The sequence below is a fragment of the Asterias rubens genome, chromosome 5 (assembly GCF_902459465.1).
Source record: "Asterias rubens chromosome 5, eAstRub1.3, whole genome shotgun sequence".
Classification (NCBI taxonomy): Eukaryota; Metazoa; Echinodermata; class Asteroidea; order Forcipulatida; family Asteriidae; genus Asterias; species Asterias rubens.
This window is the reverse complement of record NC_047066.1, coordinates 10,808,221-10,827,501: the sequence shown is the minus strand read 5'-3', so window position 1 is coordinate 10,827,501 and position 19,281 is coordinate 10,808,221. Positions and strand designations below refer to the sequence as shown.

General features: G+C 38.2%; 2 protein-coding genes across 2 annotated transcripts; both read right to left on the bottom strand.

Annotated features, from left to right (window-relative positions):
* Positions 1-3,029: 3,029 nt before the first annotated feature.
* Positions 3,030-7,957, bottom strand: LOC117290068 (tetratricopeptide repeat protein 22-like). The gene is made up of 2 exons (XM_033771315.1): positions 7,768-7,957; positions 3,030-5,967 (listed from the first exon to the last, which is right to left on the bottom strand). The coding sequence occupies exon 2, from the start codon at positions 5,913-5,915 to the stop codon at positions 3,294-3,296; it is 2,622 nt and encodes an 873-aa protein (XP_033627206.1). The 5' UTR covers positions 5,916-5,967; positions 7,768-7,957; the 3' UTR covers positions 3,030-3,293.
* A 4,631-nt stretch (positions 7,958-12,588) lies between these two features.
* LOC117290069 (tetratricopeptide repeat protein 22-like) lies at positions 12,589-18,804 on the bottom strand. Its single transcript, XM_033771316.1, has 2 exons — positions 18,621-18,804; positions 12,589-15,560 (listed from the first exon to the last, which is right to left on the bottom strand). Exon 2 carries the CDS (start codon positions 15,540-15,542, stop codon positions 13,206-13,208), a length of 2,337 nt encoding a protein of 778 aa, XP_033627207.1. The 5' UTR covers positions 15,543-15,560; positions 18,621-18,804; the 3' UTR covers positions 12,589-13,205.
* Positions 18,805-19,281: the final 477 nt, after the last annotated feature.

Genomic DNA, 19,281 nt, shown 5'->3' with positions numbered 1-19,281 from the left:
AACAAATAAGTAGTGTTGATTCAGGGTGACGTCGCCACTTTGGCTTATTGGATGCTCACGTATGACGTCTGGCCGCACATATGAACCTGACGTAAAAAAATTGTAACTTCACGTATGCTAAAAAAATGTTAACGACACAATTTTCTGACGTTCACGTTACGCGGAACGTGCAGCTTAACCTCCCTAATATTGCTTTTTTTAAAGGAGGAACACATTGCCTTGGATCGGTCGAGTTGGTCTATAAAAAGCGTTTGTAACCGTTTGTTATCAAATGCATTGGTTAGAAAGATGATGTAAAAGTAGAATACAATGATCCACACAAACATGCCTCGAAATTGCACGGTTTTCCTTTTACCTCGTCGACTAACACGGTCAGCCATTTATGGGAGTCAAATTTTTGACTCCCATAAATGGCCGACCGTGTTAGTTCGCACAGTAAAAGGAAAACCACGCAATTTCGAGGCAAACTTGTGTGGATCATTGTATTATACTTTTAAAACATCTTTCCAACCATATGCATTTTATAAAAAACGGTTACAGACGTTTTTTATAGACCAACTCGTCTGATCCAAGGCAACGTGTTCCTTTAATATCTGCAGTAACGTTATTTGTTTAAAGCCATTATACACTTTCGGTAAACAGTATTTCCCAAGTCCCACACTTCGTGTATCACAACTTATATATAAAATAATAAACCTGTGAAAATTTACGCTCAATCGGACATCGGAGTCGGGAGAAAATAACGGGAAAACCCACTCTTGTTTCCGCACGTTTCGCCGTGCGTTTAAAATAAATCCGTCATTCTCGCGTACGAGAATTGATATTGTTTTAATGTTTTCTCAAAAAGTAAAGCATTTCATGGAGAAGTCTTTCACCATTACGTTCTGTAAACCCTGTAAATTAATTACAAACCTGTGATTTTTTTTCTTCTTTTCTATACCGAAAGTGTAAGGGCTTTAAACGTTTTCATCTTGACAACTACTTCTGTTTTGAAATGCATATTGTTTAGTATTAGATAATGCTGTGAAAACATTTGTTGATACTTTAGTTTCTCAATAATTTTCCCCAACAATAACTAAACCAACAAGAATAACTATAAATTGTGCTGCTTTAATTGACAACATTCTAACAAATGACTTAATGAATCATTCTGCCGGTGTTATGGAAACCGACATAAGTGACCATTTACCAGTATTTCTGATTGTTGGTAGCTCGAATAATAATGTGACAAACAGACAGAAATTTAAAAAGCGTCTAATTAACGGTTATAATACTCAACAATTTATCCAACAATTAAATACAACTGATTGGAAAACAATAATTTCTCAAAACAATATCAAACGATACGTATAATAATTTCTTAGACCAAATGAAATGCTGGTGCCCGTGACCATACGGCTCCATTATTTTGTAATCTTAGATTACTACAAATTGTTGACCTTTACCAACTAAATTCGGGTAAATTTATGTATAAAGCTATGAATAACGCATTGCCAAGTTGCATTAAGTCACTTTTCACACTAACTTCAAACATCCATTCTCACTATACTCGTAGCACTGCCAATAAAAACCTGTTCGTTTCCCGCCAGAGAACAGCATTATACCAAAATACGTGGCATTATGTTTTGGAATAATTTGAGTTACTAAATTAAATCTTCAATCACTCTTCCTGCATTCACAAGAAAATTTTTAAAAAAACTTCTTGATGCTTATTCGTAGGTTTGAAGTATATTGTTAACTTACTCACCATCTATTATATTGGCCTCTGTCGTGTATTCTGTTTGTCTAGTCTGTCTTGTGTTTTCTTTCTTCTGTATAGTATTTTATGTTGTTTGTCTGTCCATAGGTTAAGGCACAAAAGCCTCTGCTTCACCCTAACCTAATTGTTGTCCTACTTTAAAAGCTTCCTATGTAATATAAAACTATCTAAATCATTGTAAACTTTCATATCCTAAGATACTAAGTAATAGTGTAAACTACTCATAATTTGAATATATTTATAAAACTTGTAAAATGTGTAAGTAAGTGTAGATGTAGGGCAGCAATGGAATAAATGTGTGCCAATACAGTATTCATTGTTTATTAAAATACAACATTACAGCGGCTAAAAGCCGAAATGTACAGTTTACCAAAAAAACGTCAATATGGTTTTATGTTTTTATATTATTTATTTCGACCCAACTATACCTCATTAATACCTGTCCGAACCGGAAGTTCAACTGATTTGTAAATTGATATCACCGCATAAATGTCAAACCGGAAGTCCAACTGAACAATACATACATGTATATTGCCGTATACTACTTCATCATAAACAAAATTATCATAAAGTTATAATATTTTACTAAATTTAAGTTTTATTATTTTTCTGCTAACGACAAAACCCGAAACATAGTTTGTGTGCTATTAAACTAAACAATCAGAATGACTATTTGTCTTCTACCGAAGAATGCTGTAAGCTCCAAAGGACTACCTCTCACAAATTGGAAGGCTAATAATTTATGCGCAAACTAATATTCTTACCCTTTACAAAAGTGAGCAGTGCTCACCCAAGCATGAATTATTTTCGGACTTTTAGGTGTCATTAAGTTGAGTCCATGGGCTATCCATACATCTAAACCTTTTCCCCAAGAATCATATATTTTTTATTCGGCAGCCATTTCAAAAGCGTAAATATTTTTTAGACACCCTGAGCACTGGCATCAAAACGTTTAAAGGAACATTACAGAATTGTTTTTTTTCTAACAAAACAGTTGCTGGCAGTGTAAGCACTTTATGTAATCCACCATATACATAAACTGACAAACCTGTAGAAGTTTGAGATCGATCGGGCGTCTGGGTCACGAGAAAATAGTGAAAAACCGGTCACACATTTTGCATGACATTGATGCAAAAAAAAATGAATAAAACGCTCACTGAGCGATAAACTCCAAACGCAAAGTTAAATTATTGATTTCTCATCAAATATGACATTTTAGGCAGAAATATTTCAAGGGATGTTTTCTATTATCATCATCATTAGACCGTGTAAGTTTGATGTAAATCTATGATCTTCACGATTTTGTTTTCTTACCAATTCTGTAATATTCCTTTAAAGACACTCGTTTCTATGGTTACCACCAATCAAATATCTATTTGAATAATGTTCAAGCCAAATTCCTGTACATGTTTCAGTATCTTTTGGATCAAATCTTCAAAATCTTCCACATAGGGGAACAAAATACAGGCACACTCACTGCTTCTTGTGTTCCAGTTTACCACACAACCGGTATATCCTAACTTTCTCAGGGGCATCATTGTTTCAGTCCTTGTCCCATATTATAGCTAGGGGCACCCTTCGTGTTTTTAATGGACTGCGCCAGTCTATTCCAATCTACTCTCTTAGCACTGGCATTAAAACTTGTCATGACGCTTAGTTCATCAGGTACCGATAATCCATCCCTTTCTATTGGAATAACATTCATACCACATTCCTTTTTTAATTTGAGTGTCTGTTGCACTAAGTACTGCTCATCTTTAAAATCTTCCCCATAGAGGACCAAGATACAGGCACACTGCTTCATCAGATCAAGTTTACCCGAATATACCCAAGACCCCAGGGTTGCATCTTTTTTATACGTGCATCCCTTTAAGTCTCGCATAATCGTTAACTCATGGAGAATGGTGTCCTCAACCCATTTTTCGTCACTCTCTCCGTGTGCAACATAGAAATCAAACAAGAACTTTTGATCTTTGTCAGGACTCACCGCGCCTGATGGAGACCCAGCAGGTGGCTGAGATTGTGCTCCTGGTTCTTGGACATCCTGACCTGATGGGACGCTGAACTCCATGCCCCCAAATCTACTCACCAGTGGCGCTATACCTTCCTCCTCCTCCTCATGGGTGTCTGACCCTTCAAACTGGGAAGCTGCCAACCTTACATCACTTCTGCTGCCGGGAGGCTCCTGATCTGATGACTGTTTGACATTCGTGCACCTGATTCCACTCAGTGGCGCTATACCTTCATCTTCATCCGTGGTGTTTGTTCCTCCAACCACTGCCGTCGACCCCACATCACTCCTGTTTCCACGAAGCTCTGGTTTCTCTGAAAGTGGCTTGAACCGATCCATTAGGTTCACCTTCAATGAAGCTTTTGGCCGATGTGGTTGGGTTGGATTTGCCCATACGTGCTCAATGGTTCCTTGCTGACTCGGTGGTGTGTTTAACCATACTTTCTCAAGGGTTCCACCTTGTCTTTTCGGTGGTGTTAACGGAGATGGAGGCTCCTTGGACTCCAGTACGTACAAAATTCCCTTATTGTCGACAATCTTCTCACAAAACTCTGTGAATAACCGTAATTCATTTATGTACTCATTTCGCAAGCGGCCAAAACAATGGGTTATTAGCTTACCCCCTCCGTATTTATTTATCGCTTTCCTCAAAGAATCTGCCATCTCATGAAAAATGTCATCTTCTTGTTTGCTCTTCATTAGACAAAGGTAGCTACGAAACAGCTCATGGTAGTAACCTGTGAAAGTAGTGACAGCAGGCTCAAGATCTACCGCCATTTGGTGGCAACGTATTGCCTGCCGATACTCGCCTACGTCAAAGAAGATCCGACCGCGGGACCGGCTGACATTTTTGAGGACCTTCTTTTGATCGTTACATTCCTGGGCTCGGGCGAGTAAATCGAAAGCCTTTTCGATACACTTACGCTGTGATGGATCCCCCGATGGATAATGTTTCACTTTGTGGCAACAGACATCAGCTAAGTCCATCAGATTCCACGAAGTGTTGCGAAATTCTATCGCTCTCTCCAGGTCAGCACTTGCCATTTCCAGGAGCTCAAGTTTCGGCGGGGTACATCGTGTGCTGTCTTCCTCTGACTTCCTAAGTTTCCACTGGTAGGTTTTCAAACGAATCGTTGCCCTCGTGCTGAAAGCGTAGAAATTGTAGTCGCTGTCATCCAGGCTGATTGATCTATCCAGCAAATCGAGCGCCCTCTTGGTACATGTGTCTCTTTTCAAAGAGTACACAAAGTTTGCATAGCGGGCAAGAAGTCTTGGGTTATCGGGACTTATCTCCATTGCTTTCTTCATACATTCCTCTGGATCAGACTCGATGTAATGTCTCAATTCTTTCAATTGATCAAGGCTGTGGCTCAGAAGTTTTGTTAGGTTTATCCGACGAAATATGTCGGCCATGTTACGCCAGCTTTCCCACTGATACTCGGGGTCGCCAGGACTCCTTTGAGTTAATCCGTAAAATAGTTGCACAGATTCTTCCAAGTAGTCTTGAGTCTTTTTCCGATCCTCCTTATATGTGAAGGAAGTAAAGAGTTTGTTGGCGTTTTTAGCGATCATAAACTCCCAGAAATCTCGTTCCGGTGTGTCAACAGCTTCACCTGCACATACGAGTGCCTGCTTGAAGATCTGATTGGATTGCTGGTATCTCTCGTTACTAGCATCATCTGTGTGAATGTCAGCTGCAGCGAACATGTAACCCTGCTCAGCTAGACATCTCGACCTTGCTTTAATAACGGTTTGATCTGCTGGGTCTAAAACCTGGGCACTGGCGGCGCCCTCCGCAGCGTGAGCATTCCAACCTTCAAGTTGACTTTGGAAGGTCTTGGCTTCGTTCATTCTGTAAAGTTTAGTCAACACGTGTTGCATATTGGCCATCGCGTTCAGATTATCTGGGTCCTTTTGAAGAACAGCGCGGAAGTCTTCCAGTGCATCGCCGAAACGTTTGAGACTGAACTTGAACACACCAAGGAGGTTTAGTATGGCGAGCTCTTCAGGTCTGTCTAGCCGTGATTTCAAGTCATGTTCGACATCCAGAAGTTTCCTTTGAACAGCACCTTTGTCGATGTTCTTGTCATTGATTGGAAGAGGCAAGTCAAAAAGTCCCGGAGAAACTTCTGCGTGAACTTCCATGATTTGGTCGAGATGACAAGATTCAAGATGGATTGAATACGGGCACACAAGTCTGGATAGACAACAAATAGAAATAAACGATTAGACCCTAAGGTTTAGTTTGTCACACGAAAAAATAAGTATGTTGTTAAAAGGGGGGGGGTGGGTATGTAAGTGAAGGAGAAACAATTACTATATTGCTTGCTGAAGCAACATGTATTCTTTTCCGACGCAACATGTTCAAGATTTGTATTGTCGAAGACCAGTATCCACACTTGATGTGATCCAAAGTGCATCACATCATGTACCTGACATAACAAACAGTAAATTAATGCAGCTTGTAAGGGGAAAATAATTAGAGTTTTCAAACATCGATGTTTGGTCTTGCAAGATCAAAGTAAATAATAGTTTTATTTGTTATTATTAAGAAAAACAAGATATCGGTTTTAAAGGCAGTGGACACTATTGGTAATTACTCAAAATAATTATTAGCATAAAACCTTTCTTGGTGACGAGTAAGTGGGAGAGGTGGATGGTATACAACATTGTGAGAAAAGTGCCATAGTTTTCGAGAAAGAAGTAATTTTCCACGAATTTGATTTCGAGACCTCATAACTTGAGGTCTCGAAATCAACCATCTAACGCACACAACTTCGTGTGACAAGGGTGTTTCTTCTTTCATTATTATCTTGCAACTTTGATGACCGATTGAGCTCAAATTTTCACAGGTTTGTTATTTTATGCATATTATGTTGAGATACACCAAGTGACAAGACTGGTCTTTGACAATTACCAATAGTGTCCACTGTCTTTAAGGTACAGCCGATTTTCATGAAACTTTCAACGACTAGTTTTCTTTTTATTCAAAATCTACTCGATACAAATATCAAACAAAATCAATTGTGAAGTGAGTACATTTTAGTGTTCTTTTTTCCCCCGAAAATGATCAAACAATTTTTAAAATTAACAAATATGTTTATGTCACCAAGCATTAATTAAAAAAAAAAAAAATTCTTAGGACACCGTTGAAGACACTTTTTAAAAAGACATTAAAATTTCCCAGACAAAATATCGATCCATATTAGGCACTGTGACGACGACATTAAAAAAATCCTTGGCCTGCCAAGGGAAAAGGAGTAACATTATCTAAACTACACATTGATATTTCACCAAATCGCCATGAAATTCCTTCAAATGTTTCTTTTACAATTAATAGTCTCACCTGGAACAGCTAGATACTGATGTAAGGTTCCAGTGACGACACCAAGTTCGAACATAATAGTTTGTAATAAAGTTTCCGAAATGTCACAAATTTCTATTTATTGGAACATGAAAATTAAAAGACTGTATTTGTCATTGTTTTTATTATTGGTTCTTTTTAGCCATTGGTAAAAGAAAAATACATAGACATGTGGTCAAATAAAAGATAAACTGTGTTGCGAAGCAATTCACCGTTGAAAGGCGCCCTCATGCGGTCAAAAATACGTTCAATTATTTATTTATTAAGCAGATTGATTTTTCTTGTTCTATTAAAATATGTCTTCAAGCAGCAACACTCAAAGACATGAACTTAATTTTGCCAATTTCACACTTTATTCGTTAATAATAATTGCAATTAATCCTGTTTACTTGTTATCTAGGTAATCGTGAGCCTGAACTTGGTTGTGCATCTTCATTTTCACTGTACATCCCAAACTACACCACAACCCATAAACCACAAAATTGAAACTATAGATCGAGTATCGACTGTTATGAGATGACACAAACTCAATGGATTTAAAATTTAATTTAGGCCAAATGGGCCGTAGTGTAGCGCTAGTGGTCCCAAACAATTACAACACTAAACAAACAACGAGATTGTGAACATTTTTACCTAGCAGAACACACTTGCCTCTGCGTGTAGAATATCCAACCACTGTCCTCCTGACTGTCCAATCTTCTCAAAAATCAACTGCTTATGGGGACTAGCCTCACCAATTTGGCACTATCCTGCTGTAATACACACAACGAACCGACTGGTTTTTCCGGAAGTAGAACCGCAATATCCAAAAATTAAAAGTGTTAGAGTGGGAATTTATGATTACATCATGAGCTATTTTCGTATCAACTGCACAACTTGTCAAAGTCTCTCAATGCAATGTGTGCAACACGTTCACCCAGTACGTATAATACCAAGTTCATGAAGCGTGTAAACCAGAACATCTGACGTCACACTTCGAGGCTCGTGAATGAAAAGAGAGTGGCCTCGAGCCTGCGTCAATGCTCTGATGGTCATGAGGTGGTACGGGACGGGAATGTATCGCCGTTGAACATGATCATGCATTTATTTTGCAGTCAAATTCTACATAATACCCGTTTACATAATGGATGTTTAAATGTCTCTAAGGAATAGCACTGGGCTACTTGTCATCTCGCCTTGCTCTCTACCAACTGCCACGCTCAAGCTTGCGATCAGCTTCTGACAACACGCGCCTAACCGAAAACCCTAAGAACACTCTCATCTGCACACAACCGGACTTTCTCCTTTATTGCTCGAGGAATATGGAACAACCTCTCAGTATACGCATCAGAAATTGTAACCCTTTACCATTATTAAAAAAATCTATCAAAACGCACTTGTATCAGATGTAATTATTTTGTTGTATTTATAGTTCCATTGGTCTTTCTCTTTTCAGCGCTTTGATCGTGATGTAAAGGCGCTTTATAAATATTGAGTTGTATGTATGTATGTATATACATGTTGTATCCGATGATATCATTGGTTCTTTACAACCAATACCTGTTCTGGAGGGACCAGTCTCGACGCGTGTAAGTATGTACGGTTTCTACTGTCGTAGTGCCCATTGTCAGACCAGACTCGCTTGTTTGAATCTACGTTAATTGTTGTAACAATGCCTCGTTGTACAGCGCCCTTATAGGCAGAATCTGTATTTTCATAATCACTGCTTTCAAATACATGCAGTTTGTAAACAGATAAGTGAGGTAAATGCACCTTTTTACCAGATTATACATTTTGCTAAAGTAAATCATGTTTCTGCTATTACAGTGAACAGTTATCTGCTTAGTAAAGCCAGGCCAATCGCTTATCGGTCTTTCTGTGAATATTTTTCGCGCCTGAGTCTGGAAGTACCGAAAATAAAGTGCCGACACACTTTGTGCAAGGGTAAAACCAAAATTTAATATACTTTATCCCGGATGCAAATTTTATATCTATGAATTCATATTATTGTATACTCAGAGTTCGGGTGGTTTTTCTGGTTTTATTTGTACTAGAAAAACTTTATATATATAGTAATAATATTGCTTTAGTTTGCTCGTTTTATTACATTATATTTATTCATATTATAGGTTTTCCCAGTAAATTTCAATAAAAATCCATTCATTTTAACTCCTGGCTCATTCAATTTCGTTTTGAAAATGAATGCACTTTGAATCAGCATTCAAGAGTCAAAAAGAGTTATTAAATTTCAACAGTTAAGCATTCACTGGTCAAATAAAATCACTCAATTTCGTTGGGCCGCAAGACTCATTCAATTTCGTTAAAGCCAGCAGCAAGAGCTGGTCAACCATTCAATTTCATTAATGGGCAAAACATTTTCAAATGTTTGCATTCAAATTCAAATTATATGTTATGTGCTTATACTCTTTCGTTGCTGCCTACTATAAAGGCAGATACTTTCAGGGAAAACTCATTTCTACACTGGTTTGACGTTTAACCCCAACGGTTTTGAATGAAAAATGGCTGCCCGTGGTCGGTACAGAGCAAGACAACATTAAGAACCCCCTAATATAATTCTAAGCTTTTTGTTTCCTTAAAGCCATTGGACCCTTTCGGTAAACAGTATTGTCCAAGGCCCACACTTCGTGTATTACAAATCATATATAAAATAACAAACCTGTGAAAATTTGGGCTTAATCGGTCATCGGAGTCGGGAGAAATAACGGGAAAACCCACCCTTGTATCCGTGCGTTTCGCCGTGTCATGACATGTGTTTAAAATAAATCTGTAATTCTCGTTAACGAGGATTGATATTGTTTTACTGTTTTCTCAAAAAGTAAAGCATTTCATGGAATAATATTTCAAGAGAAGTATTTCACCACTACCTTCTGTAAACCCTGTAAGTTATTTGTAAATCTGTGAACTTTTGTTTTTTTCTGTACCGAAAGGGTCCAATGGCTTTAACAAAACTTGTTAGTTTTCTAATTTTACATGTTCCGACATTAGCAGAAACAAAGACAACAACATAAATACCAGTGGAACAAAATGTCAAGGCTAAAAGCAAAAGATTTAGTTTGTATTTCAAAGTTATCGGATATAGGCTTTAACTTTAAGGGTAACAAAGCAAAAGCAACAATTATTTCAATTAAGAAATACAAATGATGTAAATATAATAAAAAGTACATGGAAACACCTCTTACAAAGGACAACTTGTGTGTTCGAAAAGCAGCTTTAATTTCCAGTTTACTCATAAAGCCATAACTCATCTTTAATTTGAATGCAAAGAAGTTGAAATTCGTTGCACATAAATGCAAAAGAAAACTCAAACTCGCAGCAAAATCACGTTCGCTTCGGTGTGTCCTAAAAATGCGTGAATTTGAATGCATGTCAATGAAATTGAATGATTTTTTGCTGATATTGGCCGGGAAAACCTATATCTACCTACTTACTACTTTTTGGGTGGCGCATAAGGGAAATTGACATTTTTAAAACGAATAATTCGTTGAAAAATTTCGAAAAAAACAACAAATAATATTAAAGAAAATAGTTCAAACAGTGGAATGTAAACCTTATGCAATGTTAATTTTCCTTTTGATTAAAACCATTATCTTCAAAGCCCCCTTATCTCACTCAAAGGTAATGGTAATTAAATCAAATTAATTGTAATTAAAAGTTCATTGCTTCCCTACTTACTTACAGGTATTAATCAGTCTATCAAATTGGGAATGTGTTCGTTGAAGCAAAAATTAATATAAAAATCAACGCATACTCCATGCAATAAATCTCCTGTAACTATAGTTTACTTCTTACACGATAATAGTTACGAGTAGCACATTTACAGGCAAAGCAATAATTATTTTCAAAGAACACAGAAATGTGAAGCAAACAGCTCTTTGTTGCAGGCACTTTGTGAACATTCCTTGTTCTGTACAAAAAGGAAACACATAAAACACTGTGTGGACGTGTCGAAGTCCACATAGTGGTTTAAAGGCAGTGGACACTATTGGTAACTACTCAAAACAATTATTAGCATAAAACCTTAATTTTTTTTATTTTTTTTTTTTTTTTTTTTTTTATATAATCCCAGGGATTCTCATTTATTTTCCTCACTTTCTCACGAGTAATGGGGAGAGGTTGATAGTATAAAACATCTTGAGAAACGGCTCCCTCTGAAGTGACGTAGTTTTCGAGAAAGAAGTAATTTTCCACGAATTTGATTTCGAGACCTCAGAATTAGATAGCGAGGTCTCGAAGTCAACCATAAACGCACACAACTTCGTGTGACAAGGGTGTTTTTCTGTCATTGTTATCTCGCAACTTCAACGACCGATTAATCTCATATTTCCACAGGTTTGTTATTTTATTCATATGTTGATATACACCAGTGAGAAGTGAGAAGACTGGTCTTTGACAATTATCAATAGTGTCCAGTGTCTTTAAGTCCCTACGTGTGGACCTTTGTTTTGTTCTAAGGTACACACGTACAGCGATAAAGCTTTGCTAAAGCTACGTACAGCGATAAAACAGGAGCATCAAATGTACAAACCTTAATAGGCCTAATCAATCTGGGCTCTATAAAGTGTGCAAGAAAATGTGTATAGAAAATTGCACCTGAATGCTGAGGGCACATTTGGTATCCTACATTATTATTATACTAATTGTTTTTCTTCTTTCAGTTTTTCAATTAGAAATTGTCACTGATATCGGTCCGTAAAGGATCACACTTCCGGTGAAAGGTTTGTTCTTTGAGAACACGGTGTTTGAATATAAAAAAAATATGCTCTTCCAACCAACGAATAGCTGTCAAATCGACACAGACTAAAACATAGCAAGGACACAGTTTCAAATTTCTAGAAATAAAATAACGGAACTAACATACTCACCAGTGGTGATTATTACGTATAATAGCCCGATATAAAAAATGTATAACGCCCCAGCCACACTCACGAACACAAACCGGGTTATACATGTATTGTACATACAGGTTTGGGGCAACATTTGGGTCTGGGTACATTGAGTAACAGAGTTTTTGCTTGGAAAAATAATATATCGGTTTTGTTACCTTAGCTTACAACATAACACAACATAAGTTCTGCAGTTTATGTTTTCCCAAACATTTAATTTACAAACAGTTTTATTTCAAGGCACTGCACACTTTTGGTAAAGCACGGAACAGTGTAAGCTTGGTTTTCTTTCATTATTATCTTGCAACTTCGACGACCAATTGAACTCAAATTTTCACAGGTTTGTTATTTTATAGGCATATGTTGAGAGACACCAAGTTACCAATACCAATAGTGTACAGCGTCTTTAAACGAATTGGACACCTTTATTATTCCTTGTCAAAGAGCAGTATTCTCACTAATTTGTATTATTCATAAATAACAAATCTTTGAAAATGTTGACTAAATTGGTCATCGAAGTTGCAAGAATGACAGAAAACACCCTTGTTGCACAATTATTATTTGTGTGCTTTTAGATACCTTAAAATGCATCAGGCCTGTGTGCTTTTAGATACCTTAAAATGCATCAGGCCTGAAGTATTTTGTTAAGTGAGAAGTTTCCTCATTCTCAAAATTTTCCGTATTTCAGAGAGAGCTAATTCTCATACATGTAAATACCATCAACACCTCTCCTTTGCTTGTTTTATACAAAGTACGTTGTTATGCTAACCATTACTTTGAGATACCAATCGTGTTGGAAAGGGAATATACAAAATAACGATCCACACCAAACATGCCTAGAGTTCCTGTGACTTTCCTCTTACTTTGCAATTTTGTGGGATCCAATTTGTTGTTAAATAAATTGCGGACCTTGTTAGTTTAGAACTTAAAAGGAAAACCACACTATGATGAGGCATAATGGTGTCGATCAATATATTCTACTTTTAAAACATATTTCCAACCAAACTCATTTCACCACAAGCGTTTTTTATCGGTCAAAGCGCCAAATCCAGGACAACATCTCCCTCCTATGTTCAAGGACAACAAGTCAATCATATCAAATCCAAGATTATCTATAGTCCACCTGTTCAACTTTATTCCAGAAAGTCATTTTATTTTGGTCATCTATAATTACTCTGTGCGTCTGTTTCATGCGTAAACCTGCTGTTCGATGGCATTTGCCAGTTTATCCCAGTCAACTGCACCGATCGCGTCGAATGTGTTGAAGATATTAACCTCAACCGGAACCTTAGAGTTATCTCGTAGGATCGGTATTATGTATCGAGGATTCTCCCGGTCCTTTCTCATCTCCAGTGCGTAAATCATTGAGTGCTTACACTCCTTTTGAAAGTCCTTGTTGATGACCAACAATATGCTGGCACATTTAGTCATCATTTCGATTTCATTAGAGATCTTAAATGTTCCGGGAACAGAATTCCTGTCTTGAATATAACCTTTCAATTTTCTTACAGCTTCCAGTTCGTTTAATAGATCGTAAAATACCCATTCTTTTTGGTTTTCCGGGTATATCACGCAGAAGTCGTTTTCAAACTGTTGGATTCTTGCCTCGTCTGGTGCCTTCCTGATGGGCTGTTTTTGCTCTTGTGGTTGCTCTTCGAAGCTCATGCGTGCTACCTTGCTTTCGAGAGACTTCACTTCTTTCTCTGACCCGGTGTCCTCTGCACCAGCAGGGACACTAACAGCACCACCTTCAGCAGCAGCTGCAGCAGTTGTGGCAGCAGCACCATCAGCAGCAATGCCAGCAGCAGACGCTTCCGCTTGCTCGACACGCCATGCTCTGGAAGATGGAAGTGTCCTGACCCAAGCCTGGTGGAGTTTGCTCTCTTTTCTTGTGTCAGTAGATACAGTCGTTCCAGATACAGTCCTTGCCTGAAGTAAACGAAAAACATCATTGTATTCATTCTTGTACTTCGTGCAGTACTCTTCAATTAAAAAAAGCTCTCTTTTGTGATGTTGCCCCAGCTTTCCAATGCAGAACCTGCCCATATTATTGCGCCCGTATTTGACAAGAGCTTCTTTCAAGAAAAAGGCTGTCTCCGCAATAATAGAACGATCATCAAGCTCTTCATCCTGTAGCATATTCAGGTATACATCAAACAGCTCATTGAAATTGCCAGTGTATTTGCTGTTTGAAGGTTCACAGTCAATCGCTTGTTTGAAGCAAGCTATCGCAGAGCGTTTCTCACCAATGTCAAAAAGACAGCGACCTCTGATACTGTACAGTTCCTTTTGCATATATCCATCTTGACAATCTGATGCCCTTGTCAACTGCAGGAGAGCCTTCTCAACTAGGTTTCTAATCTCATTGTCCTGTTGGGTGTGGTTCCGTGCAAGGAGGTAGTATACTTCTCCGAGATGCATCAAGTCCCAAGGAGTGACATGCATGGACATTGCTTTCTTTAAGTCACTTTTAGCAACTTGGAGGGTGTTCCTCAAGAAGGCCAACTCTGCACTGTCTTGCGTCTTAGGCTTCTGCTGTGACATACGATGCTTGTAGAATTTTTTACTGATCATGGCCCGTGTAGTAAATGCATAAAAGTTAAACTCTGTACTATCTAAATTTATAGACTGCTCCAACAACTCAAGTGGCTTCTGAATTTCCCTATTTAGTGAGTACAGGAAGTTAGCGTAGCGGGCAAGTAGTCTTGGGTTATTGGGTGTGATCTCCATTGCCTTCTGCATACATTTCTCTGGGTTCTCCTGAAACTCCTCAAGGCTTGGAGGTATCTGTGTTTTGGAAATTTTTCTGATTTTCAATGCCCTAAAAATGGCTGCTAAATGACGCCAACTGTCCCATTGAAGTTCTGGGTCTTCTGGAATCATCCGAGTTATTTTGAAGAAAGATTTTACGGCATCATCAATGTACCCACCTGCCTCAGGGTCGTTTTCATACCACAGCCGATCAAAAAGTGTATGCTGAGCAATCGCCATATTGAAAATCCAGTCATGATACTCTGCTGGCTTCACATCATCACCGGCCAGCGTCAGTGCCTCGCGGTAAAGTTTGTTTGATTGTTTGTACCTTTTCGCGCCCTTGGTATCGCTGTGGACATCGAAGGCATAAGCATACGCATGTTCAGCCAAACATCGGGCTTTCAGGCAGTTAAGGGCCTCAGGATCTTTGGAGTGAATAAGTCGAGTCCACTCATCCTTGGAATCCTGTGCCTCGGACAATCGGAAAAGCTTCTCCAACACGTACTGTAGATTAGCCAAGGCGTTGAGATTCTCTGGGTCTTTGTTGAGAACCTGGTGAAAGTACACTAGAGAATCCTCGTAGCGTCGAAGCCTTGTGGTTAGAATACCCTGTAGGTTGAGGATGGCTAGCTCCTCGGGGCGGCCAACTCTGACTTTCTGGAATTGACTGAGGACTCTGATCTTCGTCTCTACAGCTGCTTTGTCGATGTTGATGTCTTTATTGATGGGAAGTGGGAGCATAAAATGCCCCGGAATAATTACCGACGCCATAACGGACACCAAACTAACCTGCCGATGAAATAGAAAAATAAAGATAAGACAACACTGACATTGTCTTTGTCAAACCATCGCCCCAAAAATTAGGTTTAAAATGTAAACAAAAACCACATTTCAGTTATCACAAAATGTCACAACATTTCATCCACTCTATTAAAATGATGTGGAATGATATTGTAAAATCTATTTTTGACAGATATTTGAACAATGCGCGATAATTAATGTTCGATATTGTGTCCTTCCTACGAAAACTCATATTGGTCTCAACGTCACTAATGATCGGAATTCCAAATGTGGAGACCACCTGTTTCGCAAACCACAATCAAAAAAATATATCTGGCAACCATCCAGATATTCAACGGACAACGTATATGAATATACTACAGACAATGTTATAAATCATACCGCACCACAATAGATCATTTGATGGGTGGAACCCGCGTCACGTGTCATACTTCATTTGTTTTATTGGCATCTGCCGCGCGCAACGCGCACGAGTGACGCTCACAAAATTAATATAGGAGTTATTTATTGGTAATTATAGGATGCCCATGACAATTCACAGCGATTCTGAATTTCCCCGCCCGACAAAACTTTACCACAATGGTCAAGGTTCGTGTAGGAGTCAGCTACGTTTTTGTCTGGTTGTTTGCGGAGTGGCAAGTTTCTGTTTCTGTTTCGTGTTGACAGGGGAAAAAAAATCAAATGACAATGATTTACATGTTGGTATAAAACAAACGTTGATTGCATTTCGTTCATGCACAATTATCGTATAGAATGATATTATGTGAAATATGGGCTATTCCATTTCTCTCGGCTTCGCCTCGTAAAATTGAATAGTCTAGATTTTATCACGTGAATCTTATTATGTGACAATTCACTCACCACATGCAACCCCCGTATTTTTGTTGTTTTGGTAATCGTCAAAAGAGCATTATCGAGGTGTCCCGGGCGCAATTTTCTTTGAATCGATTTCGAAGACAAGATTCCCCAATGACAGCACCACAACAAGGGCAATTATGATGTACAAAAAACAATATTGCTGCCAGGCGAAAGAAATTTGGTATGAGCTGAGACGTGCCTTCCCCTTCCATGCAATTTGAATCCCAAAAATGACGGATCATCGAAGAGATTGTCATTCTCTTCCCGTCCACAATTTCTTTTTTCGGTATCAAAATTGCCATCCTCAAATATTTTCCTGGCCTAACAGCAAAAAGTGAAAAATATGAACAAAGTATATTGAAAGCAAACACAAGAAATACAAGATGAAGAGATGCACAAAGATTCTAAACCCTCTATAAACATAAAAGGGGCCTCTTGGACGCCGACAGACCAAGACACCATGTGCCCGGAAACTATGGTAGATTCGGTTATCACAGGCCTACAACAATGTACATGTACATGTAGTTACAAAACAATGTATTTTCACAAGGACGTGGTCCAAATCCCTTCACGTCAAGCAAGGGACAGCGGTACCAACCGACACGCTGGCCGAGCACCGAAAAACGCTAAGCACCCTCAGAAATGCTGAGAAACGATCAGCTAAGCACCCTCAGAAATGCTGAGAAACGATTAGCTAAGCACCCTCAGAAATGCTGAGAAACGATTAGCTAAGCACCCTCAGAAATGCTGAGAAACGATCAGCTAAGCACCCTCAGAAATGCTGAGAAACGATTCCTGCATCTGCATGTCTTGTTCTCTGATTCATGTCAATATTTTAGGGGTGAAACATTTTAAGAATGGCTTTACAATGGATTGTCGTATATAAAGGAAAGATCGGACATATTATTTATATGCAAATGAAGTCGACCCTTACAAAAAAGTTCTATAGAACTCTATAGAAGGGTCTATAGAGCTCTATAGAGCTCTATAGAAATCCTGAAAATCTATAGAAAGGCAAAAATAAATCTATAGAATAATTATTTTCTATAGATGTCTATAGAAATGTGAAGGCAAAATCTCTATAGAGAAAATTCTCTATAGAATTCTCTGTAGTGATATTGCAGTAAAGAAAATGTTCTGTAGAATTCTCTGTAGTGCTATTGCAGTAAAGAAAATTTTCTATAGAATTCTCTGTAGTGATATTGCAGTAAAGAAAATGTTCTGTAGAATTCTCTGTAGTGCTATTGCAGTAAAGAAAATTTTCTATAGAATTATCTGTAGTGCTATTGCAGTAAAGACATTAATGTTCTATAGAATTCTCTGTAGTGCTATATTGCAGTAAAGAAAATGTCCTATAGAATTCTACAAAGCGCTGAATTTCTCTAAAGAGAAAGTCTTCTTTAATAGATTTTGTACTGATTTTTGAACTAACTGAGCGAATTGACTCTATACACTGCCCTATAGAACTCTATACACTGCCCTATAGAACTCTATACACTGCCCTATAGAACTCTATACACTGCCCTATAGAACTCTATACATATCTATATACATTTCTATTAAACATTCTATAGAGGTTGCTATAGATGTCTATAGAAATTGTATAGAAAAGTGGCCCAATTTTCTAAAGAAACTCTATAGGTTGTATAGAATTTCTTTAGAAATTGTATAGAAATTGTATAGATTTTGTATAGATATGTGTATAGATATTGTATATATTCTGTATAGAAATTTTATAGAAATTATTTACAAGGGTTCTATACCCTTTTCTATAGAAATTTGTATAGAATTTCTATAGTTTTTTTTTTATAGAATTCTATAGAGTTTTTTTGTAAGGGGACTGGGGTGTAAACCATGGGTAGGCCTATATTATGGCTATATTACATTATATCACATTCCAAACAAGAATGACGCCTACTACTATACACCGTTGGCTCGACGAACATAACACATAAGTCACAAACGGGACACCAAATGCCAAGCCAGGGTGTGTATCTTGGGATATCGAATGTCCAGAGCGTTCTCGTGTAATGTTTAGCCTTGGACAAAAAACAATGGTAGGGATGTTATTCCTAACTCGCTTACGCATGTAAACAAACGTGAGACGGAGTGTGTCACAGTGAATGGGGTCCTGATCACCTGTCCCAGTGGAAAAAACAAGCGGGAATATAGGGCCGATATAACACTCACCTCTTTCTCTAGAACCCAAACCACGAACAGGACGAATATTCAGGCTCCGTAAATCTGTTGAAATCCACCTCCATGAAAGATCAACACATATTTGGTACTGAAATGATCGCTTCGTGTGCATGAAAGCAGTACATAACCATGCACCCAGCCAGTAGTTAATAGTTGCTCATTCCTGGGATTTCCCACTTCGTCGTACACACACCATGGCGCGCGCGCCTAGCCTCCCTATAGATTGAATGACCTTTGTACCCATAGTCTTTCTCCTCGTGTCTACACAAAATAAATATAATATGTTTCACGTAACCCGACTGCGCTATAAAACAATCGAGCAGAACATCAAATTTATTTCGATTGAAAACTATACCTCTCAAATAGGATGTCTAAAGGTATATAACAGTGCATTATGTACCGATATAATGTGGACATGGGATAATGTATGTGCCCCCTCCCCCCACAACAACCCAACCCAACCAAGAACCAACCCAAACCCAAGTATTTACGCACATCAAAATGCACCCGCGCGCACTTCCAACTGATCGACTTTAACAAGTCTACCCGACCACACCGGGAAATTCCCCGATGAGAAATCCACGCTATGGAGGCCTTTAAAAGACATGAAACATATGTATTTGTGAATAGTGGTGAATTTCGGCAAAAACAT

Coding starts and splice junctions, on each gene's coding strand:
- LOC117290068 (XM_033771315.1), bottom strand. CDS start 5,915: ATGGAAGTTCACGCAGAAGTTTCTCCGGGACTTTTTGACTTGCCTCTT.
- LOC117290069 (XM_033771316.1), bottom strand. CDS start 15,542: ATGGCGTCGGTAATTATTCCGGGGCATTTTATGCTCCCACTTCCCATC.